The sequence below is a fragment of the Hetaerina americana genome, unplaced genomic scaffold (genome assembly GCF_022747635.1).
Source record: "Hetaerina americana unplaced genomic scaffold, ioHetAmer1.1.p SCAF_4, whole genome shotgun sequence".
In the NCBI taxonomy this organism is placed as follows: domain Eukaryota; kingdom Metazoa; phylum Arthropoda; class Insecta; order Odonata; family Calopterygidae; genus Hetaerina; species Hetaerina americana.
Window position 1 is genome coordinate 94,647,554 of NW_027286985.1, and position 27,718 is coordinate 94,675,271.

At 40.8% G+C, this 27,718-nt stretch overlaps 1 protein-coding gene across 1 annotated transcript; it reads right to left on the reverse strand.

The window, feature by feature from the left end:
* Positions 1-1,350: 1,350 nt before the first annotated feature.
* LOC139692513 (carboxypeptidase B-like) lies at positions 1,351-27,718 on the reverse strand. Its single transcript, XM_071590733.1, has 12 exons — positions 27,574-27,718; positions 27,045-27,096; positions 24,021-24,221; positions 22,963-23,059; positions 18,763-18,910; positions 15,863-16,014; positions 14,648-14,738; positions 11,640-11,785; positions 11,498-11,554; positions 7,874-7,958; positions 6,281-6,438; positions 1,351-1,548 (listed from the first exon to the last, which is right to left on the reverse strand). The coding sequence occupies exons 1-12, from the start codon at positions 27,716-27,718 to the stop codon at positions 1,351-1,353; spliced, it is 1,530 nt and encodes a 509-aa protein (XP_071446834.1).

Here is a 27,718-nt window from a genome sequence, read left to right on the forward strand (position 1 = left end):
AAAAAGGTATGAGATAGGAATCAATATAAATATAACAAATGTTATGCGGTTCACTCTGTAGATAAAGGCTATGCTAAACTTTAAAATAGGAGCATAAAAACTAGAAAAGTTGGAACAGTTTTTGAATCTTGGAAGTACTTTCGACAAAAATGGTCAAAGTTGTAGGAACGTAAGGCTAAGAGTTGCTTTAGGCATAGAAGATTTCACAAGGAAGAGGAAATTGATGACAGGGACGTTGAGTGGGGATGTTAAGAATAGGCTTGTTAAAACTTTGATATCGAGTGTGGTTATGTACGGCATGGAAATATGGTCATTAAAGAAGGATGATAGGCATAAATTTGGAGGCTTTTGAAATATGGGTTTGGAGAAGAATGAAGAAGGTGAAATGGACTGAAAGGGATACAAATTCGGAATTGCTCGGTATGATGCATAAGGAGAGGGGATTTTGCCGTGAAAAATCATAAGGATGCAGGAAAAATGGATGAAGGTCGTATTGATCGGCAGTGGGATGCTGAAAACTGTAATAGAAGGGAGAATATTAGGCAAACGAGGAAAGGGCAGGAACAGGATAAGGATGTTGGACGGGATAAAGGGAGGAAGGAAGTACACAGAGATGAAGAAGGACTTGATGTAGAGTAGGTTGCTGGATTGTGTTTTGTTAGGAGTCAAAATATTTATTTGGTAGTTGTGTCCATCCAAAACCTGCCTTAACCGGTAGAAGACCTTATAATAATAATACACACACGCATATGTCTACCATGTAAAGTGGCGATATTACATTTAGATGAATCGCTACAGGAAGAAAGATTTTTTGATCGATCGGTTTATCTCTGAATGGGAGAAAAAGAATTGTAGCCTCTCATAAAATTCAATACAGATTAAATATTTTCATCAGTTAATTCATCTTATTTATTTAAGATATGGTTACATAGATACGTCAACGTTTCTGTTAAAATTTGAGTAGTTATTTCAATTGGCCTGCCGTTTGGAGCAGGCCCATTTGCCCATCATGGACACTGGTCCATGTTTCAAAGACTCATAGTGTATTATATTTGGTCTTGAGGGCAGCAGAGATCACTAAATGAGGCTGTCTTGGATCCGTGGCCGAACTACGCAATGCCTTGCGTAGGGGAGTGAGTAGTCCATCTGCTCAAACCACTCGCGCATCCATACCCCCGATGGCTTGGCCGGTGCCAATCAGAGGGGGGCAGTCAAGTTTTTGGGCGAGGACCGCCGGGGACGCGCGGGGGGTGTTGGGAGGGCATCGGAAGTCGGATATGCACTGGTCGAGGCGGAAGAACGGTCGTTCTCCCTCCTCGGTCGGTCGGCTCTGGCTAGGCATCCTCCTCCCTACGCCTTGGCCACGGTCCGCCCCACCGCTCTGATTCCCTCCAGCGTCTCCTGGACCACCGGCGCGATATCGCTGGCGGGGAGGTCAAACCCGTAAAAGCCGCCTCCAGGCAACTCGATGGTGTACACGTACTTGACCTTGGCCACGCCCTTGGACCAATCGTCGCTTGCCCCCGCCGCTGGATCTGAAAGAGTATGCTGTATGGTGGAGTGTTGCATTGTGTTTTTCATTTAATGATCATTTAATTAATTTAAACTTTCACAAATTTGAGCCAGTAACCATCCAATACATAGTTTCTCCCCCCCCAGCCCACTAATAGGTTGCTGCACCTAAACTCAACTTACCCCCTCTCCCTTACTCCCCCTACCTTACCCTATCTCCTCTCCCTTACTCCCCCTACCTTTCCCCCTCTCCTCTCCCTTACTCCCCTCTTGGAGCCAGACTATATAAGTTAAAAAATGTTGATGTACGTTACCTGATGATGACGCACAGCATCAAAACCATGGTCGCAAAATATTAAAATCTTTTTGGTGGAAATGTTAAGTTTCTTTTTACCCTCATAATGAAGGAATTCCACAAAGTTAAACCTGAAACTGTTATGTTTATGTTAAACATATGTTAAAATATTTGAAACGAACATAAAATGTAGATTTGCATTATTTGAAATCTGGAAAACTTATGGAAGTGTTTGCAGATGCTGATTGGGGAAAGGTGGGATGTGGCACTGGGTCTAATGACTGAAGAAGTTGTGTGGTTCAGAAGTATGTTGGCTGAAATCAGTCAAGGCCAATACATGACGAATCTTTCCATTGTCATGGCAGACAATGAAGGAGCTCTGGCAAATAATCACATGGTATCAGAATGCACCTAGCATAAAGATTTAGATTATCATTTTTTGAAAGAAGCTGTGCATGAAGGTGATGTTGTTTTTCAATATATTCTATCAAAGTTAAATCTTTGAAATGGTTTTACTAAGTCTCTATCCGGCACGAATACAAAATATTTTGCTGGAAGTGGGATATAAAGAAGTGTATTAGCAATCTTTATTTGTTTGTTTAGTGTAACGAAGTCTTTGTTTCTTTGAAAGAAAAATAACTATTTTTGTTTTCTAATGTGTGAAGGAGGGGAGGTGTTAAGTGGTGAAGTGCTCCCACATATTCTTAAGTGTGTGTATGCATCTCATCCATGTTTTTGTTTTTCTATGTGAAAAAAATTTGATAACATGATGTATAATTTTGGTGTAAAATCTTGTGCTCCTAATTAATTTCTCCCATATCCCGCATCTTACCTTTGATGTGAAGTATTTTTAACCAAGATGGTCAAAAAAGTAGACATGAGAAAAAAATAACGTTTAGTAAGAAAACTTTAACAAGAAGGATGGAATTGATGACAGGGTCATTGGTTAAGGATGTCAAGAAACTGCTCATTGACATATGGAGTGTGGTTTTATACGGCACGGAAACATGGCTGCTAAGCCCAATTGTTGTAAGTTGCAAATAGGTATAGGAATGCAACAATTTCAGAGTGTAAAAATCATTCACCTTGAATGGGATTCGAACCCAGATCCCTCAATATCCGGTCAAGTGCTTTAGCCACTTAAGCTACCGAGGCGTCCTCTTAAACTCTGAAATTTTGGGGCTTTTAAAGGAACTAGATGTTGTGACGAAATACCGTACATACAATGTCACAGGCATTCGTATTCGTGCGCGAGGCGCCACAGTCCATGAGGTTAAAGCCAACTTTAAACACTTATGGTGTTTACACTTTGACAAATTCCAAAGAAACTGCGGGAGATGCCGCAATAGTAACTTTTTACGGAGTAATTTTCAGAGTTTAAGAGGACGCCTCGATGGCTTAAGTGGCTAAAGCACTCGACCGGATATTGAGGGATCTGGGTTCGAATCCCAGTCAAGGCGAATGATTTTTACACTCTGAAATTGTTGCATTGAAATGCACATTAGCGGATGACTCCGTTAAAAGTTACTGTTGCGGCATATCCCGCAGTTTCTTTGGAATAGGTTTAGGTATGGAAAAGGTGAAGTTAGCAGAAAGTAAAACAAATGAGTGAGTGCCAGGAATGGTGGGGAAGGAGAGGGGATTGCTTGGAGAAATCATAAGGATGCAGGAAAAATGGATGAAGGTCATGTTGATCGGCAGTGGGATATTACAACTGGTTACATAATGGAATGTAGAAGCATTTACTTAAATGATAAGGAAGGAGGCAGGCTGTAGAGAAAATCATGAGTGACAAAAGACAGCTGATTACTGTTGAGGAAAAATGGGAGCATGTAAAAAAGGGATATGGTAAGCCACAAAAGAAACTGTAGGAAAAGGACATATTAACCATGGATTACAGATGAGATGATTGAAAGATAGATGACAGAAGGAAATGGAAGAATACAAATACAGAGTTTGGTAGAAGGAAGTACAAATAGTTAAATAATTTATTGAGATGGTTAACAAATAGAGCAAAAGAAGCATGGTGGAAGACGCAGTGCAAGGATATGGAAAGTTAGCAGAGGAAGTGTGAAATTGGTGCGCTATGCAGGAAAGTGAAAACTCTGTCATGGAGTAAGAAAGAAAAATTTGAAAATAATCAAAGATTAGTCTGGAAAAATAGAATTTGAACCAGAAGAGACACAAGATGTGTGGAAGGAATAAATGGAACTGCATGGTAAATAAATTAGACCAGTAAGACTAGAAATAGAGATATGACGTAGATGGGGATACCTTAGGTCCATGCTTAAATGATAGCGAGACAGAAAGTGCATTAAGGCAAAAGAAACCAAATAAGGTCGTAGGGGTGGACAGCATTCCCGTGGAACTACTTGAAGGGTTAGGCTAATTATGGGAGGGAGAGTTTTTATGAACTAATTTGCAGCATTTATGGGAAAGGAATATGGTCGAGAGACTTCCTTTCATCAGTGTTAGCTCCTATTCAAAAAAAGGTAAAGGCTACATCATGCGAGGACTGGAGAACAATAAGTTTGACTTTGCAGACAGTTAAAGTGGTTCTCAGGATCATCAACAAAAGGATTGAGAGCAGGGCAAATGTTTACTTAAGAGATGACGAAGTTTGGGTTCAGGAAGGAGAGAGACATGTGATGTTATTGCAGTAATGAGATCACTTATCGAGAGGAATATATAACACAATGACAACGAATTTGCCTGTTTCATAAATTTTGAAAAGGCATTTGATAGAGTGAATTGGGAAAAACTACTGAGTATATTACAGAGAATATGAATAGATTGGAGGGACAGGAGGCTAATCCGCAACCTGTACATGTCTCAGACTGCTCAGGTGCAAGCTGGGGACAGAGAACCTGGATAAAGAGTGTTAGAAAGAGATGTAAGACAGGGTTGTTCATTATCACTGGTGCTGTTTAATGTAAATGAGGAGGACTTGATGAAAGAAACATGGGAAGAACTGGAGTTAGGAATGAAATTTGGTGGGAAATTAATAAAATCAGTTAGGTTTGTTAATGACCAAGCTCTAGTTTGTCTGTCTACCAAGGGGTTGCAAGCATTGCTGATTACATTGGAATGTCGTTGAAAAAGGTATGAGATAGGAATCAATATAAATATAACAAATGTTATGCGGTTCACTCTGTAGATAAAGGCTATGCTAAACTTTAAAATAGGAGCATAAAAACTAGAAAAGTTGGAACAGTTTTTGAATCTTGGAAGTACTTTCGACAAAAATGGTCAAAGTTGTAGGAACGTAAGGCTAAGAGTTGCTTTAGGCATAGAAGATTTCACAAGGAAGAGGAAATTGATGACAGGGACGTTGAGTGGGGATGTTAAGAATAGGCTTGTTAAAACTTTGATATCGAGTGTGGTTATGTACGGCATGGAAATATGGTCATTAAAGAAGGATGATAGGCATAAATTTGGAGGCTTTTGAAATATGGGTTTGGAGAAGAATGAAGAAGGTGAAATGGACTGAAAGGGATACAAATTCGGAATTGCTCGGTATGATGCATAAGGAGAGGGGATTTTGCCGTGAAAAATCATAAGGATGCAGGAAAAATGGATGAAGGTCGTATTGATCGGCAGTGGGATGCTGAAAACTGTAATAGAAGGGAGAATATTAGGCAAACGAGGAAAGGGCAGGAACAGGATAAGGATGTTGGACGGGATAAAGGGAGGAAGGAAGTACACAGAGATGAAGAAGGACTTGATGTAGAGTAGGTTGCTGGATTGTGTTTTGTTAGGAGTCAAAATATTTATTTGGTAGTTGTGTCCATCCAAAACCTGCCTTAACCGGTAGAAGACCTTATAATAATAATACACACACGCATATGTCTACCATGTAAAGTGGCGATATTACATTTAGATGAATCGCTACAGGAAGAAAGATTTTTTGATCGATCGGTTTATCTCTGAATGGGAGAAAAAGAATTGTAGCCTCTCATAAAATTCAATACAGATTAAATATTTTCATCAGTTAATTCATCTTATTTATTTAAGATATGGTTACATAGATACGTCAACGTTTCTGTTAAAATTTGAGTAGTTATTTCAATTGGCCTGCCGTTTGGAGCAGGCCCATTTGCCCATCATGGACACTGGTCCATGTTTCAAAGACTCATAGTGTATTATATTTGGTCTTGAGGGCAGCAGAGATCACTAAATGAGGCTGTCTTGGATCCGTGGCCGAACTACGCAATGCCTTGCGTAGGGGAGTGAGTAGTCCATCTGCTCAAACCACTCGCGCATCCATACCCCCGATGGCTTGGCCGGTGCCAATCAGAGGGGGGCAGTCAAGTTTTTGGGCGAGGACCGCCGGGGACGCGCGGGGGGTGTTGGGAGGGCATCGGAAGTCGGATATGCACTGGTCGAGGCGGAAGAACGGTCGTTCTCCCTCCTCGGTCGGTCGGCTCTGGCTAGGCATCCTCCTCCCTACGCCTTGGCCACGGTCCGCCCCACCGCTCTGATTCCCTCCAGCGTCTCCTGGACCACCGGCGCGATATCGCTGGCGGGGAGGTCAAACCCGTAAAAGCCGCCTCCAGGCAACTCGATGGTGTACACGTACTTGACCTTGGCCACGCCCTTGGACCAATCGTCGCTTGCCCCCGCCGCTGGATCTGAAAGAGTATGCTGTATGGTGGAGTGTTGCATTGTGTTTTTCATTTAATGATCATTTAATTAATTTAAACTTTCACAAATTTGAGCCAGTAACCATCCAATACATAGTTTCTCCCCCCCCAGCCCACTAATAGGTTGCTGCACCTAAACTCAACTTACCCCCTCTCCCTTACTCCCCCTACCTTACCCTATCTCCTCTCCCTTACTCCCCCTACCTTTCCCCCTCTCCTCTCCCTTACTCCCCTCTTGGAGCCAGAGAGTTAAAGGGGAGGGGAGCTTATGTTTTGTAATATTTTTACTGCCAAAGCATTTCACTTGTATCACGATTTGACATGAAGTGTGTGTGTGTACCGCCATACTGGTTGACTATTCACTACGAGTAATTTATTCGATAGTTTCTATTACCTTGCTGCGTATTGTTTTCTTTTCGAGGATACATGTTCTATGAACAATAACTTTGTCTTTTTGAGTTTTAGCAACCATATATTACAAGTTGGAATAAAAAAAAGTATACCAAGCAAATTGGAGCTCATACACCAATATAAATCTTTCCTTAGGGTCTCAAAATTCCCGAATCATGTGTCAGAAACCAGGTGGATGCATTGTGTATGTATCTCTTGAATAAAATAATATTTCCGTATTTCAGTTTACTTTTTGAATCTAAAATATATAAGGCATTTACATGATTCAAGGTGCTAATGCCGATCTTATTTTCCGGAAGTGAATTACAGTGTTTTTCCAAAGCTATTCGCAGTATTCGTTGTCCTGTTGGTCAAAAAACGTGAAGGTGGTCAGTTTACGTATGTCCAGGGCAGACCACAGGGCTGCCGTGGGAATTCATCCGCAATATGGAGGATAGTCCTTAATGAATTAAAAATAGAGTACTTTTGCGTTTTTATGATTCATTCACGTGCTGAATAAAGTTGTGTTCTGTTTAATTAAAGAAATGCATGATCGTGTACAGAATGCAGAGAACAATGTGAGCGGATAACGTGGCAGGAGTCTCCGAATTATCAGAACGGTAAAATGATTTTCAGAAATGGAAATTGTATTTGTGTACTGCTGCATCCCATTTGTATTAGAATTTTTATCCCGGAGGAATATCTCATATTTCTTTCTTATTAATGCTACAACATTGGCAATTAGTGCAAATATGTCCATCTGCCTTATATGCTACATATATAAATCCCAAAACGCGAGAAATTAAGATATAAAATTTAAAGGTAGCATAGTATGCTTTGAGAAATACTTGGGGAATTTTATGATTACCTTTAATTTTTCAACTTTTTCACTTCTTAAAGTCTTCTATTCTAAACTGTCCTTGAAAACAACGTAAAAAGGGCAGCTAGTGTCGAGCCCTTTGCTTTTAGAGTCAACGTATGAAATAATGAAATTACTCTATTTCAATGGAGCTCTACGAACTAGGGTACTTACACAGTGCTTGTCCGGAGCTTCCTACTTCGTATGTAGTTCCGCGTACGGAACTGATGGCGTCGTTTATGGCGTTGCCCAAGTCATCCTGTCGGAAAAAAAAGAAAATAAAGAAAAGTGAAAAGGGGCGGGATGCAGAGTTTCAGCACGTGGCGTATGTACGCTTTAAAGCAGGAAATGTCGAGTGTCAGAGGTGAGGATAGTTTTCCTACGATTGACCCGGTGGCTTTTAAAGAAAAAATGGATATGCATACGCCTACGTCTACTTCTTCTTCTTCAACTTTTACACAGAGGTGCAAGATTGGAATGAAACAAACATCCGCTACACAACTACAACTATAAAACTTCCCTACTTAATTGAAGGTTTCCGGCGTAAATTTATGCAATCGAGTCATATTGGAAATTGATAAATCGTAACTCTGTGATTCCACAGAGAATTTATTACGATACGACCTGAGTTTCAACGTTAAACGTCATCTCCATCTCCTGAAGATGACGTAGAACTTCGAAACCCGGGTCGTATAGTAATACATAATAAGTAATACAGGTTCGTCCGGAAAATAAGTGTACTGAGCTCAGGAAAAAAAATTATTACACTTTTACATATCTTAAGCTAATATTCCTCAAAATAGGACCCTTGTGAGTCGATACACTTGTTCCAGCGGCGTTCCCATTCCTGGAACGCTCCCGCGAAGGCATCATCGGGAACCTCTCGAAGACTCGTCGTCGACCTCTTCTCTGCCCTCCACGAACATCTTGTGCCACCGAAAGATCATGTTTCTGGACATGGCTGACTCCCCGTAAGCCTGGTTAATCATACCGACAGTTTCGGTAGACGATTTCCCAAGCTTTACCGCAAATTTGATGGAATAACGCTGCTCCAAAAACTTCGGCATCGCGTTCCGTGACGTGGGTCGAAGCGTGGAGGTTCGCGTTAACAGAGCTCCTCACTACACCACAGCTCAGAGCCGACTGCCTTTTTTCAGCGTCGCTTGCCAACATACCCCCCTCCAATCGCAGCCCGTCAGAGCGGTGCTGGGCGCGCCTGGAGCGGCGCGCCCAGCCCAGGAGTCAGTACACTTATTTTCCGGACGAACCCTGTAGATTTTATGTGGAATCTCAAAGCTACTATTTTTCTCAGTTCCCTACTTAACTTTTGGCTGAGGGTTACACTAAATTTCCTAGCCTCCTCCTTTCTAATGCACCCCAATCATCTTTATCAATCTAAGGAAAAAACCTATGCTAACCTCTCTTAGCCTCCTCAAGCCATATGTAATCTATCATGTTGCTATCTACGTAAACATACAGTCTTCGCTCTATGATCTCATTCCAACTCGTTGATAAATTATACTCTAATCGTCAAACAGGACTATTACGGAGCTTCTCGGATGATACTTCGAGCCTCAAGATGCCTTTGCCTGAAGGAAGAAAAGTGCGCAAAGGAAACAGTATCACGTCAATTATTTGTCATTTCACTCGATACCTTTCGATCGAAAAGTTTTGAAACAAGCCCAGCGTAGACACTTGAAATTCATTCATGCGAAATTCTACTCGATATTCGCGGTATTTTTTAACGTAATCTAGGATAGCATACAAGGTTTGTGTAAAAGGCATTGGTAAAAATTTCTGAAAATAGATTTATTTCGGATATTGCTTCAATGCCTCAAAATACTTCAATCAGTATATACCTTGAGCTTGGACACAATTTTGCCAGCGGTTTTTCCACGACTCGAAGACTCCCTAGTTGGTGGATTCCGGGAGGTCCTTAAGGGTACGCGTGCAAGCTTCTTCGACGACACTTAGGGTCCCCTGGTGGTGTCCTTTGAGGTAGAGAGGATTTCACTTCTGGGAATAGGAAGTAGTCTGTTGGTACCTAGTCGGGACTGTAAGAGGGTCGATTCCATTTTTATTCGGGTACTCGGTTACCTTCGAGCCTCAAGCGCTCAAGACCTTTGGAACGAGTATAGCGTAGATCTTTCGCATCGCCAAATTTTCAGCGATAATGGTGTGCACTGTCATCTTTTCACTATTGCCAATACGATCTGCGATCATGAGCACATTGAACCGACGCTCTGAATTGAACGTTGTCGCCGGTTCTTGACGCCGACAGTTGTCCAGCGCGGAGATCGTACGCCACTTTCTCTCGGCCATATTTGAAGACCTAGTGCTACTGAATAACTTCAGTTCGTGACATGCTTTCTTCCTCGAACACTTGGAAAATCTTGCCCAACGTCTCCGTACCCGATTTCCTCAGTCCAACACAAAATTAGATAGCGTACCGTTCCTTAATCGTTCGCTGCATTTTGCGTTCGCACCGATTAATTTGACAGGGCTCCACTACAAAACACGATCTAACCTGAACGAACGCTCGCAGGCGCTTGGCGCGTGTTGAAGGTCAGACCCCTCACCATCGATTCTGCGCGGTGCGAGCGCTCTGTGACGTACAGTGACGTCGGGGTAAAATTGTTCCCGATACTTTTTATACAAACCTTTTAGTTTGAAAAGAAGATATCCTCAGATTTAAATACTTCTTGTTATGCCAATCAGGTCGATTGTGTCGAATGTGTTTTGGTTTCTGAATTCAGGTTGATTTTTTGGTCTGGCTATTTTGTGGTTCACCTCGTATTCTACCACGCCGTGCAACGGCGATTGATCGATGAAAGGAAGAGCGTTTGTTGACGAGGCGTGAACCAGGTTACTCATTGCGTGCGGGGAAATAAGTTGGGCCGTCGATTCCCAAGAAGTTCTTCGATCTCCTAGATCTGCAATTTCTACTCTCGGACTCTCATCTAATTCAATGGCTTCCGTTTGTTCATTTCCACCGTCATTTTCTCTCCTATTTTGCGGTCATGCCTATGAAATGCCTTATGCCTATCTGAGATTTAAGTATATAATATCTCAGCTCATTATTATTTAATAAAAATTAAAAAAAAGTGTTAAACCATGGTCTCTGGTTAAGAATTAATCTATAAATCTATTACTATCATATGCTTTTAATGAAAGTACAAAAAAAACATACACATTTTATCCTTATATCTTATACACATTCATTTATCTTATTCTATTCAATTGCTAACATTTATTTGTTGTGGTTATTTATCCTATGATCGCCTAAGCTCCTACATGTACCTAAATTGTTCTCATCTACACACCTCTGCTCACAATTTTTCATATGGCTCTCCCAGTTTTCTAATTCACATTCTTTTGAACCACCCTCCTAGCTAATAGTACTCGTCTTGTCTCTGATAGCCCTTGATTTATTTCCTTTCACGTGATATCTGGACAGTACTTCCAACTTTTTGATGGCGGCTCGATTTCTTTCATCTCTGTGATTTATCCGTAGTCCATACTGTCCTTACCATTGCATTTCCTTTGCCCTTCCATTATTCAAATGCTTTCACTCAAATTGTACAAAACGCGAACGACGACATTTTTGGAGGAATTAGGTAATGGTAGAAATGGAGAGCTACCCACACTCGCCTACTCGAACCTCAGTATAATACTCCTCACGCCGTGGCCGCCGAGAGGGCATGGGGGTATTTGCAAAATGCATGGAGGGTGTTAGTATAACAAACAAACATTCATGCACGAATTATGGGCTCTCACATGCATATGAATATGACTCACCAAGTCCTTCCAGTCATCTGGTAGAGAGGTGTCATATCCCCAAGGGTACAGTATGTACTGAAATGAAATTGAGAATCAGGTGAACAGTAGCGCAGGGGGGTGCGGGGAAATTGGGGGAGGGGATGCTGGGATATGAATTCACCTGGCCGTAACTGTGCAGCGTCAAATAGGCCTTCGCGTTTTTCGCGTTGGCCAGCACGTAGTCGCGCAGCGCCCTCGCCTCGGGCTCAGAGAAAGCCTTCTCGCCAGCGAAGATGTCCGAGCAGGGGTCGTCACTCGCCCCGCTCTCTGTGGCAATCGGAACACACACGATTAGACTTACGTGCTTAGGGAATGCATACTAACTGTGCGATTGCTATTGAACATTTCTTTAAGGCGAGGAAATTCCAATCTCTTAATGAATTAAAACATTTTTTGGAAGCTACACATTTTAAACAATTAAATTAAAATGCAAATTGCCGAATGCATATTCTCGTATTTATAAATTAATTCGTGAAAATGCATTTGGTCGAGTGTATATTATCACTCATTTACAGTAAATTTATGTTCTTCATTCTAAAACTGATACATTTATATATTTACAGAAAAGTTTTATCCCATGATTCAAATTATTATTATTATTAAAAATACACATGTGCTGATAGACAGTGTCAGGTGGCACACAGGTCCCAAATAATCGCAAAAGATAATAGCTAAAATCAGACGTCAAAACACAAATCTCTTTAACAAAACAAGCGAATCCCCATCCCATTTACAACCATTAATCAGCAATAAAAAAAGATAAAATAAAAAAATTAAGCTATTACATATAGTATAATACAATACACCACACATCAATCAAATTATTACATATATACCTTACGTCTATTCTTAAAAGTATACACTCTGTTAGGAAAGGGCTCTAATATTTTTGCAGGTAAGGTGTTCCAATCAACAATTGTTCTATTTAGAAAAGAAAATTTTTTTCATTTGTTCTCTGTGCCCGGCATTTTGCCTTAAATTTGTGATAATTTCTGCCTATAAAATTTGGGTACCCCGCCTCTTTCCTAAGATCTGCCCAAGCTTTCTCCCCCTTCAGAATGCGGAACATTCCACAAAGTCTGCTTACTTTCCTTCTAGTTTCTAGAGGTTCCCAGCCCAGCGTTTCTAGCATGTCAGACACACTCTCCATCCTACTATGCTTCCCCAGTACATATCGGGCAGCCTTTCTTTGCACCTTTTCCAGTTTTTTAATATGAACTTCTTCATGAGGGTCCCATACAAATATTTCTCAATTTAATGAATTTTAAAATTAATAATTTGGAATTGTTTGAAGTCTATTCAAACAAAGCAACAATTTTATATTTGCGATTTAATAATCACTTTTTACGATCCATAAAAAAATGATGATCCTCGGTCATTGAATCGTTAATTATTTAGTTGTAGCTTCCATGTATTTGAGCCTATTTCATCACAAACATATATACATGTAATTTTCATTTTCTGTTACTCACGAGGAACGAGCCAACTAACAAGATACAAGGCTGTATGTTTAATTCTAAGGTCATGATACATTCCATTGTTCCCGTATTTACTTAAAACTCGTCTTAGCACTTCTATCTTAGCAAAAATAATAGCAAAATTATCTGTGAAATGTGGCATCGGAAGGGTCAGCAGCAAAACAAACCGAGCCATGTTTCAACTTAATGTTATAATTATGTCGGAGTGAGCATGTAATCCTTCGTAATATAGTATCAGAAGTTTTAATGTATTTCGTTGACTGTGGTCTAGCTGGGCGTCTCTATGAAGGTAGAAAGTGAAAGTGACTGATGTTGAAAGCCTTAAAAGTAGAAGAAACCTTACAAATTTAAGAAATGGCAAAACTAGAAATGGACTAGTACTAGCATATTAATGATGAGGTTACGCAGAGAGAGATGTAGCAAACGATGTTTTGAGAAAATTTGGACATGTCAGATATACTTAATACCATGTTTACCCGTCCATTAGAGAGAGAGAGAGCGCTGCGGGCGATGGGCTGATGAATTCGTGAACCTGAAATATATTTTAGGTTTTCGTTCTGGGAAGTGACTTTCGACAAAATATTTCACGGTCATAGGAACGTTTAGCGTAGACTTTCAGATCTTCAGCATGACGGCAGCACTTCATTGGGGCCATTTGCTGTTCGAATGCTGTATGATTGAATTATGAGATCATCTGAGTGTTATACAACGCTGATGCGACACTTGGCAATTAGAATTAAACTTAAAAAAGTGCATAGTGATGAAATTTTGGAAAAACAACAATTGCCTCCCGAACACCTACTGCATTGGGAACACCTAAATGGAATGTGTTCACTTGATTAAATAGTTGGGCGTTACCCTCACTCACGATCTCTCCTGGGCGAAACACATACAGGGAATATGTGGACAATCTAACAAAAAATTAGGATTTATTGGAAGAATGCTGGGTAAATTTAATGAAAAGGTCGAAGAGAAATGCTTTTTTCGCTTGTTAGGCCTCATTTAGAATATCCTGCTAGTATATTATGAGATCCTCACGAATTAGGATTGTATGCCAAATGGGATCGCCAGCAGCGTAGAGGAGCTAGATTTTTAAAACACTGTTATGATAAACTTAGTTGTGTATCCAAAATATTAGAGGAGCTAGGCAGGAATTCGCTCACCGAGTGAGGGTTAAATTACACATTAAATCTCTTGCATAAACTGGAAGCATGTCTTCTTAGCAAAGATCTTGAAACTGTATTATTACCCCCATCGTAGTATGGTAGGAGAAATCAAATCAATAAAATTGGAGAGATTAAGTGTAGAAGAGATTTAATATACCATTTTTTTCCGCGAACGATAAGGGATCAGGATAACAGTGTCCGACTGCGATAGGGGTCATATTTGGGTCAAAATTAGTCTGGTGTGTATTCATCCCCTACCACACACCCTGGCGGTGGCTTGCAGGGTACTAAAATATCTAAACGTCTATCTAAAATGTAGCTCTAACATCAATCGAAATCTAGCTTTTCACTTAGCTTTAGGTTTGCGGTGATGGTTTTGACGCTTACTTAAACTCTTCATGACTCTCTTCATTTTGCTTTTTCTATAAGAACGGAATTGCTGCTCAAATTCTCGCGAGATTTTTTGGTCGATATCGACTACTTACCCATCCAGTGGAAGTCAAAGTTGCGGTTAGGGTCGGTACCAATACAGTCCTCAGATGGGATTACGGAACGAGTCTTCCTCCACATGCGGTCCTGCGAACGAAAGAATAATTCAATTGTTTGGCCCAGGAGTTCCGCATTGGATTCCCATTTGTGCTCGATATCGGAAGATCTGAAGGCGGAAACAAAGACAAGTATTCTCTTCTCCAAGCGAATATCGCAATCGCGTCGCCAAAAAATTCATTGTCCAAAGTTTTGACTATAGACATTTCGTGAATTTAACTTATTGTTCCTGACTTTCACTCATTTCTATGCAACTCACTATGTACATTTTTTAAAGGATTAACTTTGATTGAGGTTTATTGGATTTTTTTCTCTCAGGCTATGTTAAAAAATGATTCAAGTTAGGTATACTCATTTGATGAGGCAAACTTTTCGTCTTATTTTCCTTGTGAATCCAATTAGCTACCTGGTTTTTGGTATCAGTATTACTATTTAAGCAAGGAAAATGACGACTATTTATCGATAACAATAAACTACGGTATTATTTCAAATTTTGTAAATGAATAATGTTATATGATCGTTATAATTACAGAATGCACCACTAAAGCTTCGAGCTGAAACTCCAATACTCAATTTTCAATGCGGAGAACAATCTGAATCTTTAATATGGAGAGATCATGCCAATAAATGAGAGAGATTGAGTGTAGAAGAGATAGATTGAAGATATCATTTTTCCCACGAATGTTAAGGGATCATAATAAAATTGTTCGACCGCGGTAGGATCATATTCGGGTAAAATTATTCTGGTGTGTTTTCACCCCCTGCCACATACCCTGGCGGTGATTTTCAGGGTATATATAAATAAATAAAAGAGATGTAATTCGAAGAATTTTGAGGCACTTTACCAATATTAAATAATAAATCCATTCTCCCGAAACTTTTCCCGATACTTTTTATACAAAACACGTCTGCTCCACAGATCGAGTTATCTCAGTGTTGCCCTTAAGTTAGACGCTGGACTGTAACTTAATCGCTTATTGTGTCACCATTAAGATTGGGGCGAATGGGAAATGTGCCATTAATAATCGGAGTGCGCTCTCTCACTCTTTCTCTTCCTTCACACCGATAATCTAATCTATCGGTGTCATTCGTGATTTTGCAATACGCACTATCCTCGTCAACGGAATCCCATTTGTTGATCGCTCGCTACTCACCTCGTTTCGCGAGTACTCGTAGCCGTCCGGGTTCACGAGGGGCAGGATGACCCAGTCGACGCTCTCGAGCAGGTCCTTGGCGCTGCCCTCCGTGATCTCCTGGATCAAGTAGAGAGCCATTGCGGAGGCGATCCATTCCCTTGCGTGAATGCCTGCGGACAAACGAAGCGATTTCATCAATATCCAAGATAAAGTGATTAACGAGGTCATCAACCACATTTTCGAGTCATCCTCCCCGGCCAGTTTTTTCTAGCGAGTGTTCAGAGAATCTTTTTATCATGTAATCTACCGGTTAAGGTAGGTTTTGGTTGGACACAACTACCAATTAAATATTTTGTTGCTCCTAATAAAACACAATCCAGCAACCTACTCTACATCAAGTCCTTCTTCATCTCTGTGTACTTCCTTCCTCACTTCATCCCACTCAACATCCCTATCCTGTTCCTGCCCTTTCCTCGTTTGCCTAACACTCTCCCCTCTATTACAGTCTTCAACATCCCACTGCCGGTCAATACCCCCTTCATCCACTTTTCCTGCATCCATAGGATTTTTCCCAACAAACCCCTCTCTTCGCCCACTATACCAAGTACTTCCTCATTTGTTTTCTTCTCTGTCCATTTCACCTTCTCCATTCTTCTCCACACCCACATTTCAAAAGCCTCCAGTCTACGTCTATCCTCCTGTTTCAATGACCACGTTTCCGCGCCGTACATAGCCACGCTCCATATCAACGTTTTTACGAGTCTTTTCTTAATATCTTTACTCAAGGTCCCCGTCATCAACTCCCTCCTCCTTGTGAAAGCCTCTTTGCCTAGCGCAATTCTTCTCCTTATGTCCTGACTACTTTGACCGTGTTGGTCCAAAACACTTCCAAGATATGTAAACTGTTCTACCTACTCTAGTTTTTGCCCTCCTATTTTAATGTTTAGCGTAGCCTTTTTCCTTCTAGAAAATCGCATAACCTTTGTTTTATTAATATTGATTCTCATCCCATATCTATCGCACTGAATTTCCAATTCACGAAGCAATGCTTGCAACCCCTTGGCAAACAGACAAACTAGAGCTCGGTCGTCAACAAACCTAACTGATTTTATGAATTCCTCGCCCACTTTCATTCCTACCTCCAGTTCTTCCCATGCCTCTTTAATCATTTCCTCTACATACAGGTTGAAAAGCAACGGTGATAATGGGCAACCCTACCTTACACCTCTTCCTAACACTACCCATCCGGACTCTCCGTTCCCCACTCGCACCTGAGCAATCTGAGACATATTTAGGTTGCGGATTAGCCTCCTGTTCCTCCAATCTATTCCTATTTTCTGCAATATACTCATTATTTTCTCCCAATTTACTCTATCAAATGCTTTTTTGGAATCTACGAAACAGGCAAATACGTCCTGATTGTATTCTATATTCCTCTCGATTAGTAATCTCATTACTGCAATGGCATTGTGCATGCCTTTTCCCTTCCTAAACCGAAACAGATCATCCCCTAAGTAATCATTTGCCTTGCTCTCCGTTCTTTTGTTGATGATCCTGAAAACCACTATAGCTGCATGGGATATAAAACTTATTGTTCTATAGTCCTCACATGATGTACCCTTTATTTTTGTCGGGATAGGAACTAACAATGATCTCACAGCCTTCCGGGCAGATTCCTTTCCCATAAATGCTACCTATCAGTCCTTATAATCTCTTCGTACCACATTTTTCTAAACCCTCCAGTAATTCCGCAGGAATGTTGTCTAAAAGGTTTAGAAAAATATGAGATAAAATGTTTTTCAGAGAATAAGGTGCGATTTTGTTAATTATGCAGGTAACATTGGCAATTTAATTAATGTTGTAATAAAAATAAAACCACAGTAATCTGGCTCAAAGGTTAGCTTGATAGGTAAGAGTAGACCACATCTTTAATTAACAATAAATCCAGCAGAAGAAGTCAAAAGAAACTTGGCGAAATTGAAGAGGTTTTTTTTTGCGTATAAAATGTTAAACTTGTCATGTTCACCCACTAAGGAACGTAGCACATATCATCTAATGTCTTTTTTATTGGACTCTTAATGCGTTAAAAATTAATAGGAACTCCAAATTGTCTGAATTTTGCAAAAAATTGACCGCCTTCAATTTCCTCCGACGGGGAAGGTCAAGGCAATTCAGGTCCCTTTTGACCAATTGAACTTGGTACTCCATAATGTCTTTCACGTATTTATTCCACCTAGATTATATATTATCTGATTTTTTTTATAAGAAATTAATTTTACTGTGGTGCCTTCTCTATAACGTGATTAAAAGTCCGTCTCATCGCACACAAGTTGAAAATCACTAGTGCGAATCGTATGAATCCAAACCACGTCTCCAAACTTGCGGCGTCGTCGTTGAGTGTCGGCCTCCGCAAGGGCGACCGAATGATCAATTTCGTTTCCGGAGTTTCGGACGATTTCAACTTCTTTGATCAAAAGGTACAGCGAATCGGGCGATATGAATCGCTATGCGGTGACTCAGCAGTGAAGCCAATCAATTTATTTGAATATATCAGACTAAAATTCAACCCAAAATCTCGTCCGCCATTATTTCATATGGCGTATAGAAATAATTGAAAAAAATACCCCTCAAACTGGAAAGATTGAAAGCAAAACATGTTTCATAAGGTCATATCACCATTAAACCCATGGGTTTCATCTAGCCGGGACCAACTTGGAATATTGATGATGTTGGACTTTGAATATTTTCGGAGAAAATTTAAAGTGATCACTGTTCATTGATTCGCATCGTTAAAGTTTAACCAATTTTGATATTTTGGCCAGCGTTTTTCGATTTTTCGAAGTGGAAGGGATGAAAATGAAGGGGATAAGAGTAGAATGAGGGGAAGGGGGAAAATTGTCTCCCTCTCTCGCACCCACCTCCGTCGACGAACACCAGGGGCTTCCCGGTCCCTCCACTGGACAGCTTGACTCCCTTCATCTCTCGCCCCTCGAAGGATTTGCCAACGGTTTCCACTTTGGCGATGTCCGGGTGGGCAGCTGCCACCTTGTCGAGGTAGGCGTTCATCTTGAGGAAGAGCAAGAGGGTAAATCACAACGTGTAAGCGCAATGACAATCCATCGGACACACTACTCTAACATCCGCTGCATAGCGCCATTTTACGTTCGCGGGATTTAAATTATGTGACTACATCATATGATCTAATCGGATTTTTTCCTAGAGAAAAATGTTTTTTTTCTTATTGCTTCTAATGTTTTGTGTTTTTTCGGGGTTCTGTGAGACTTTTATTTCCTTTTTCCGTTTTTTAATATAAAACCAAATTAAGGTGATAAACTTTTAAATAAAAAAACTTGCGAGCGAAAGCGCTTTGTAAGCTCCATTCTACCATAAAATTAATTAAGGGAGACAAGAGCCACACTAAAAATTTGTTTTCTTTTTTACGGTAGTATTAGCAGTAGTTTTAGGGGAGGCGACCGACAGCTTGAGTCATTCGTGCCATTAGGAATGGACAGGAAAGGATGAAGGGAGGAGAGATACCCAGCGTCGGCATTAGACTACTCTTTTCGAAAGGCGCCAAGGGGTTCGCAGTTAAACGTCATATCCGACGACGTACTCTCTCAAAGTGCTCTCCATTGGGCACCTCATGTAGGATCGGGATACCACTGAAAAATACGCCCCGCCACACGCCCTTGCGGCGGGTATTATGTAGATATAGATGCAAAATATCTGCCGACCCAGGGATTCAAACCCGGGCCCTCTGGATGGGAAGCCAGTACGTTAGCCCATAATCCCAATCCTCTGTTAAAGTGATAACTAAAGTTTAGATACGTGATCAACATTACGGAGGTCACTAAATAGATGGCTGTACTTATCATTACTCATTCCTCGTCGGAGTCACGTGCTATTTATTTCGATTATTGAATACTGCTTGTTGAAATGCGTGTTTACCAATCGGGAAAACTTGGGAACTCCTCGCGGTGTTTAATCCCTGGAATTGAAAAAAGCGACCCGTTCTCCTTTCCGCCCGTCGAATAAGCACCCTCGGCATTTATTCTGAAAGCGTGCAAGCTTGAGTGCGCGTGATATGAACCGTTATTCAGGAATATCGGCGATGCCGGAAAAGTGTTGCAATCGGTTATGATGCTCAACGTTTCCTTTTCAGAGGTCCATTTCCTTTAAGTCTACCTAAGAGATAAGACACCTTAATGACCTTTTGAGTTTTTCCATGCCTTGCTCGCGATGATTTTTCAATTACCCGAGAACTTCATTGCTTCCGCGAACTAACATTGATTCCACATTAGCCTAGTCACAAAGCTTCCTAAGTCAATTGTGAGAAAATCAAATCAACGCGTTAATTTCAATCGAGATGAGTGCTACCATCACTGCATTCATGGGTGTGAGAGAGGGTGTTGAAAGAAACTTTTTTTACATCGGTATTACCGCAAATTTAAGACAAATAATCGTCTGCACGGAATTGTGAGTTTCCGTCCTAAAGGGAGGTATGCAACCGCTACCGCTAAGGAAGGAATGTAGCTATCTCATTACACCGATCTGATTAGATAAATTTAAAGAGAGAAATTGAGATTACAAGTGTTTATTATTATTTGATTCATGCAGCGATGCTGCAGGTAAACTAAGGGACCAGCTTTTTTCGATGAAAACGAAGGCATCACTTACTCGTTTGTCTTCCAACTCTTCCCGGAAATATACGAATAAAAGGAATGGAATCTATTCAATACAAAATTATCCCATTCGGAATACACAAAGTAAAATTCTTATTGGAGACATTAATGTTATTATTATTATTAATAGAATCCCGAGTGCATACAGACATTGTCAGGTGGCACACAAGTTCCTAGAACCATGACGAATTGATTTTACACACAACAATAAGAAAAGCGAACAAGTGGAGACTTAGTGGAGAGCCTTGAAGTTAAAGACCAAGTCGAACCTTTTCTCCTGGGTGAAACGCAGGTAGGAATGTGTGCGTATGTGTTTAATGTGAGGTAAATGACGCGTGTGAAAAATCCACAAGGAGAAATCCCCGCGAGGAGCGCTGGGGAAATGAGGAGAACGCAGGAGACAGGCGGCGAAGGGCTCTTTGGGCTGTTGCGGGATGGACGCCGCTAGGAGTGTCGCTGGGTTTTCCGTGGGGGGATGACCGGTTCTTTGCTCAATGCCTGCCGAGTGAAGCCATTTCAAGAAGGAAAACGTGTACAAAATAGAAAGAATGAAGGAGTTCGCACTATGGACTGATATGTAGGCCAACAGAATGATTTTAATTAAATTTAAAAGTGGTGTACTTGTCGTAAATATTTAAATTCTCTGGTAATACCTGTAGATTTCTATATACACCACGAGGAGAAAAAAGTATGGGTGGGCACGTAAGGTACGTAGTAGGGACCTTATTAGGGAAAGGGTGTGGCCATTGCTATGGGAGTCCGAGTTATAAGCACTCGATGCAAGGATTGCTGTGAAGGGCGAATGCGCGTACCAATGGTAATTTATCAAGGTGTCATTCCCATTTAATTCCTCAGTGAAAATCTCCACTTCTTGTTCTTTAAAGTATAAATACCTACAGGAATGCGTCGAAAATTACTTGAAGTATATGTATATATATATATATATATATATATATATATATATATATATATATTCATCATCTAGTGCACATGTACATATACATGTGTATACACACTGGCACTTCTTCAAAATGCTGGAGGTCGATTTTAGCAAAGTGAAATACTGGAAACGCGGAAGGAAATACAGAATGTTCTGCTACTCCATTCAAAGTATTACGCAGGTAGATTCGAAAAATACTGTTTATGATGAAACACTAATTGAAGTTAGATACTAAAATACAACACAGAAACGGTTATCATCTTAGTTAAACCATAATGTCTACTATTTTGAAAGATATAAATTATAAAACTAATGATAACAATGTTAACAATATCAATCTTTTATGAAGAAATGATGTTGTTTCCCTAGTTTGTAATAAATATAGTATTTTCCCTAATTTTCAATAAATTATTAATTAACTGGTTACGTTATATTTGACATCAGGACGTTCCGAAATTAATAATTAAAGTTATATAATAAATTAAATCGAATGGGATGAAGTAGTCTGCCTTGATGAAGAAGCAGAAAAATATACAAGCTTATTTCAAACTTCTCAAGAAATAAAATATGTTTAGAATTTCTCCAGGATTTCCTGAATTGCTGAAAAGTCGCAAATATCATTGTCTTTTTGTTCCATCTCTGAGTGAGATGTCATCTGATCGGAGTCTCCAAGTTGGTAAGTGGGAGGAGTCTTCAGAGTGAAGGAAGTGACTGGAATGATTGGAATCGAACAACGGTTAGAGGAGCGCGGTGCGGAATAAGCTTGGCAACGTCTTTCCAGGAAGTATTTAACCTTAAGAGGGACTACTTGTCACAGTCAATTAAGTTAAATGGTCCCATTTTATTTTTAATCTTTCTAAGGTGAACTTTTTTCTGACGTTTTATCTTATCGCAGTCCTAAAACCTTCAGCATTTAACATGTCATTGATTCCAGTGACTTTTTTCGTGATAATTGTGGGGTTGACTAATTGAGCCGGCGATTATAGACATCAGTGTGTGTGTGTATGTAATGATTCCACATCATTACCCATAATGATGTTAAGGGTAATGATGTGTGTGGGATGTCATAATTACCATTCCCCCTAACTGCTCTGTGTCAATCGATTCTACGCAAGTGTACGTATCGTGTATTCCACTCGCTGTCTCAGATAACGAAATGCAAGTCATGTATTCATAAAATGATAGCAACGTTTCAATGAATAAAAATCTGATAATGTGATTATTAACAAGTTGATATTATAATATATTTAAGTTTTGGCAACTTGCCGTTTTCAGAAAGTCAAAATAGGGGCAGAATTTGAAGCTGTAGTTGGCTTTCCAACACCAAAAACAATTTGAAAACATGTTTTCGTTCCAATGGCATGATGTGGTATTCATTGAGGGAATGTTCTTCTTGATTGTTAATTGACGAATCACAGTTTCATTACCACTGCGTCATTTCTAACACACAGTTAATTTTATTCATCCTTCCTTTGGGTATAAGATTCTATGCTCACCTCCGCATGTGAATAGTATTTGTCGAACGTAATCCCGCTGTCGGCTTTTCCTTTCCTCTCGGCCTCTGCCTGCCTCTGCCGCTCTGCGACAATCAACCTGGATCCGTGTTGGAGTGCATGAAAATATTTAATATAACATTCATATAGAATCATTGAAAGAGACATTATCACTCGCTATTAACGTTTGTACACGAACAGTCTGAAAAATTCGCCCATCTATCTGGGCAGGAAAGATAGTAACGTCCATATGATTGAGTTGATGCTTTAAAATTTTTAACATCTCTTAAAACTCTTGATAAAAAATTAATTTATTGGGCGATACCCTGTGAATTTTGAATTCATAATTTTGGAGAGTAGTACTTTACAATATTAACTAATATTTCTTTTCCCAATATCTGTTTGTGAGAATCTAGAATTTTACCTTATAATTTTCATAATTAAACAATATAAGCTACAATATTGCACTGAATTACATCAGAAATGTTTGTCCATTTTCGTTGTGCTTTTGACGTCCAATATTTACTCTGAAGCATTTAACAGTCAATCATTTATGAATTACTTGGTGATAGATTATCAGAGATGATTACCCTCCATGGGGATTTCGTACTTCACTCTAGTGAGATCGGCAATACGAACTAAAAGGAACATGACATAAGAAAAAAACAAGTCTGCGATCGTATGAAAGCGTCCTTTTGATAGATTTTCAAAATATTCATTCCAAATCCAAACATCCCATGGAACGCGAAATATAGTTATCGAGAGAGATTTTTAGCCGACCAACCGAGGCCTCGACTCAACTCAGGGTAATACCGTGCACCAACCAAACAATTCAGCCGCACGGAGACGAGTTCTCCAGCGAGCCTGTCGAAGGGAAAATTGAAAAGAGAACTTTTTTGGCCCGGAACAATTTACTAAGCTCTTTATCCCTCATATTCGCGTTAAAATAGAATTCCTCCCCTTCGATCAGAACACCCCAGTCCACTCCCCACGATTTCTCACCCCCTATGCCACTCATCCCCCTTTCCCATTTCACCCGAGGGGTCACACCTTCTACTCACAGTTGCACGTTGTCGGAGAGCAGCTGGTAAGGGATCTTCTTCGCTGCCAGGGTGCCCTCGAAGATCAGCCTTTGGCCCTTGGGGACCATCACGTCGCCCGGATGATTCATGGGCCCCGGGTGGCTCCACCAGTCGATGCCCTTCAGGCTGGCCAAGGCCTGGCGCGCCGAGTTGGCCTGCTGCACTCTGTACAAACCATACCTGAATCGGGAAGATATTGGACAGTCATCGTCTCTCTGTTTGATGCTCCAATGCTTGCTCGTGACATTAATTGGCACTATTTGGAGCTTCTTAGCGACACCGCACTCAAAAATTGTTTTTCCACCCTCCCTTGCATTCATTGGTTCCAAATTCAGAAGGACACCGACTTCCTAACTTGCGCACAGCACTCTCGTGAAAATGCGAGTTAACCGATTGAGTTCCGTCCGCGAAGAACTAAGCTAAAAAGCAGGGATGGCAGTTTTGGTCCACAGTGCGTTCGAAGACATCTCTCTAATCCCCTCCCGGGAATCGAATCCGCGGGAGGGTGCAAAGCTAATGCCTCGGTAACCTTTTTTTGTTCTCAATTGAGCTCTTCGAAAGTTTGTGCCATTTCGAGAAATTAATTCCGAACTTCGAGAAATTATACATCAGGTCTTTCATAAATCAGCCTTTCTAAGAAGCGGCATTTCAGAATTATGAAAATGATTTGAACGAAGGTGCCTTCACTAAATTAGTGTGGAACTGTATTGACTTTGAGCTTGTACATGAGGAAAAAAGGATTGGTGCTAAGAATGAAACACATTTAAGCTTAAATGTATGCTCTTAAGTGGTAATTTTTTAAAAGTGGATCGGCTGGAATGAATTTAAGACCTTAGCAGTTTTCATTTCCCTTGATTAGGCAAATCGGTTGTTCTCGTTTGGATCCGTCTTTGTTAAATTCTTCCCAGGATATTTCTCGCACCATATTTTCGCGAAAAAAAATATCAAAACAATTGGCATAGTTCTAGTTGACACGAGGTATTTCCACCTTAGCCGTGTAGTAGGTGAAATATGATCCAAATATAACATAAATTATAACCAAATGTTAAAACGAACGACTTCCGTTCACTCCCGTTGTTTGCTCGATCCATTTTGGACTTAGGATGCTGCAAGCATTTAAATATTTTTATCTAGATTCTGCATGGAATTTCTTTCGCGTCGATAGATATCGATAGTGTAAATAATGAAACTGACACATTTGTTTCCTAAAATGGAATCGATGTAATTTTTTTTGGTCAATTGGATTTACATGCCGATCAAAAAAACTAATAATCATAAACACGTTGAGGACATTTAGTAATACTAAGAAGTCAAGTAAATGTTTTGCCTCCGTATCTTATTGTAATGAAAGCGTGTACTCCGTCTTAAGAGACGAACGGTCCGAACTAGAAGCATGCGTGCCTCTTTCGTAAGCACGGCACGGCTATGCAACGAAGAATTTCTTGTCCGTCGGATAGTTTGCTCTATCTGCTATAGTCTCACCCGTCGTATCGCTTTTCGGCGGAAACGGAGGCCAACAGAGCCAACAGGAGGGCAAGGAGGGATTGCGTGCTGGCCATCTTGGGGTGTGTTTCCTGAGCTGGCGCCGCCGCGCTTCATATAGTGCCGACCGCCCCCTTCCCCTCCCCCACGGCGGAGTCCTTATCTCTCCTCTCCCCCCGCCTGAATCGGCGAGGACGCACCACCGTGGGTGGCAGTACTTCACTTCCCCCGCAGCCGTGGTTGCGGAGCTGATCGCGGGATGATGTAAATGAAAACAGACATTGAAAAAAAAAACGTTTATTTTTCCCATTCATGAATACATCCCGTTTTCTATGGCGATTCTCTTGATTGAAATGCACTGACAAGAGGATAGGCCGCGCACGACAGGCTACGGATTTCAGTTCAGATTTTTCATAAGTCAAAGAGCGGTGTGGGTAAAAAAGAAACTTTGCACTTCCACAATAAAGATTTAATATTTCACGACCATGGTTTTGATGCTACGCCTCATCATCACCTGGTGATGAGGCGTAGTATCGAAACCATCGTCGTAAAATATTAAATCTTTGTTTTGGAAGTGCAAAGTTTCTTTTTTACCCTCATTATGAAGGAATTCCACAAAGTTAAACCTGAAACTGTTTTGTTTATCAAAGAGCGGTAGTTCAAAAGAGGACCACGGTCTACTTTGCCGCCTGGCTGAACAGGCCTTCGAGTCGACGGAATGATTAACTCTGCAGGAGAGTGTCTTCACAGTGATTTGGAAGCTTGGAAGTACATAGAAGGTAGTAGACTCCGTGGATAACGCGCCATTTGGTATCCGGTAAAAATCTCCTGTTTTAGTCGGTCCAAGTCTTGAGATAGTGGACGATTTTCTCCTCAGTTGCACTTGATTTTTTAAACAATTCCTCAGAGGTAATAATATATTTCCGAATACTACGGGGTATGTTAATTATTCATGTAATTATTATCCGGTCTTACAGGCGTGTTGTGATTTCAAGAAAATTACGATTAAGAATTAAAAACAATTCATAAGGAGTGTTTCTTCAAGGAGGATTCATAAGGTTGCTTTCTTTTTTCTCAACCATGAGGAATTGCAGAAGTCCCAGTTTCAAGTACGTTAGACTTTAAGAGGTCTTATCTCATCTTCAGGCGACCGAATAACATAGGAGAGTCCATCGCGTGAAACTAGAGAGCTTCGAGAAGAGATTCAATCCCATTAACTTGGATCCATTCCGGAAGCGATTGATCATTGCACCTGCGATCTTTTTACTTCTTTGTTTATTTAACAGCAATTAATTATCTGCCGTTGGTGTGACTCCGCGCGGCGGCTGCCCCGGTGCACGCGAGGGGCCAATTGGGTCGGAATGTGTGAATCGTCGGTGAAGCGAGCTTATCTCCATTGCCTTAGTTTCACAAGGGTGCGGGTTACGATGTTCAACTGTGCCTAGCCGATGGGGAAATGGAAGAGCGGCCGCCATACAGCGGGGGTTGCGCCACCGCCATGTTGGGCCGCCTCGTACTTACCGAACGGAATTTCCGTGGCGACAGTCACTCTCGGCTGCGGAACTTTGAGTAACTGTGGAGGTCCAAATTGATTCTTTAGTATTTTTTAGTACCCTGCAATCCACCGTTAGGGTGTGTGGCGGGAGGTGAGTACATATCAGACTAGTTTTGACCATAATATGACCCCACCCCGCGGTCAGACAATATTATTCTGATCTCTTATCGTTCGTGGGCAAAATTAAATTTGGAATATATCTGTTCTAAACTCAATCTCTCTAATTTTATTTACGTGATCTTGCCTACCGTAGTGAGATGGGGACAATGATAAATTTTCAGCATCACTGCGAAATATACGTTCTTCCAATTTATGCAAGAGATTTAATCTGTAATTCAACCTTCGCTCCTTGAGTGATTCCCAGCCTAACTGCTCTAATATTTTGGACACGCTACAAAGTATATCCTAAAAACGTTTTACAAATATAGCTCCTCTACGCTGCGCGCGATCCTATTCGGAAATCAATCCAACTTCGTGAGGATCCCATATACTTACTAACAGCATTCCATTCCTCCACATCTGAGGGTCTTGGCGAGGTCATCCCTGGGCGAAGAACGTCATTTCCGGTGACTTTATCCGTCTTCACTCGATTGCGATTGAGAGCAGGAGGAGCGATCACCAAAGGGCGTATCAGCACCAT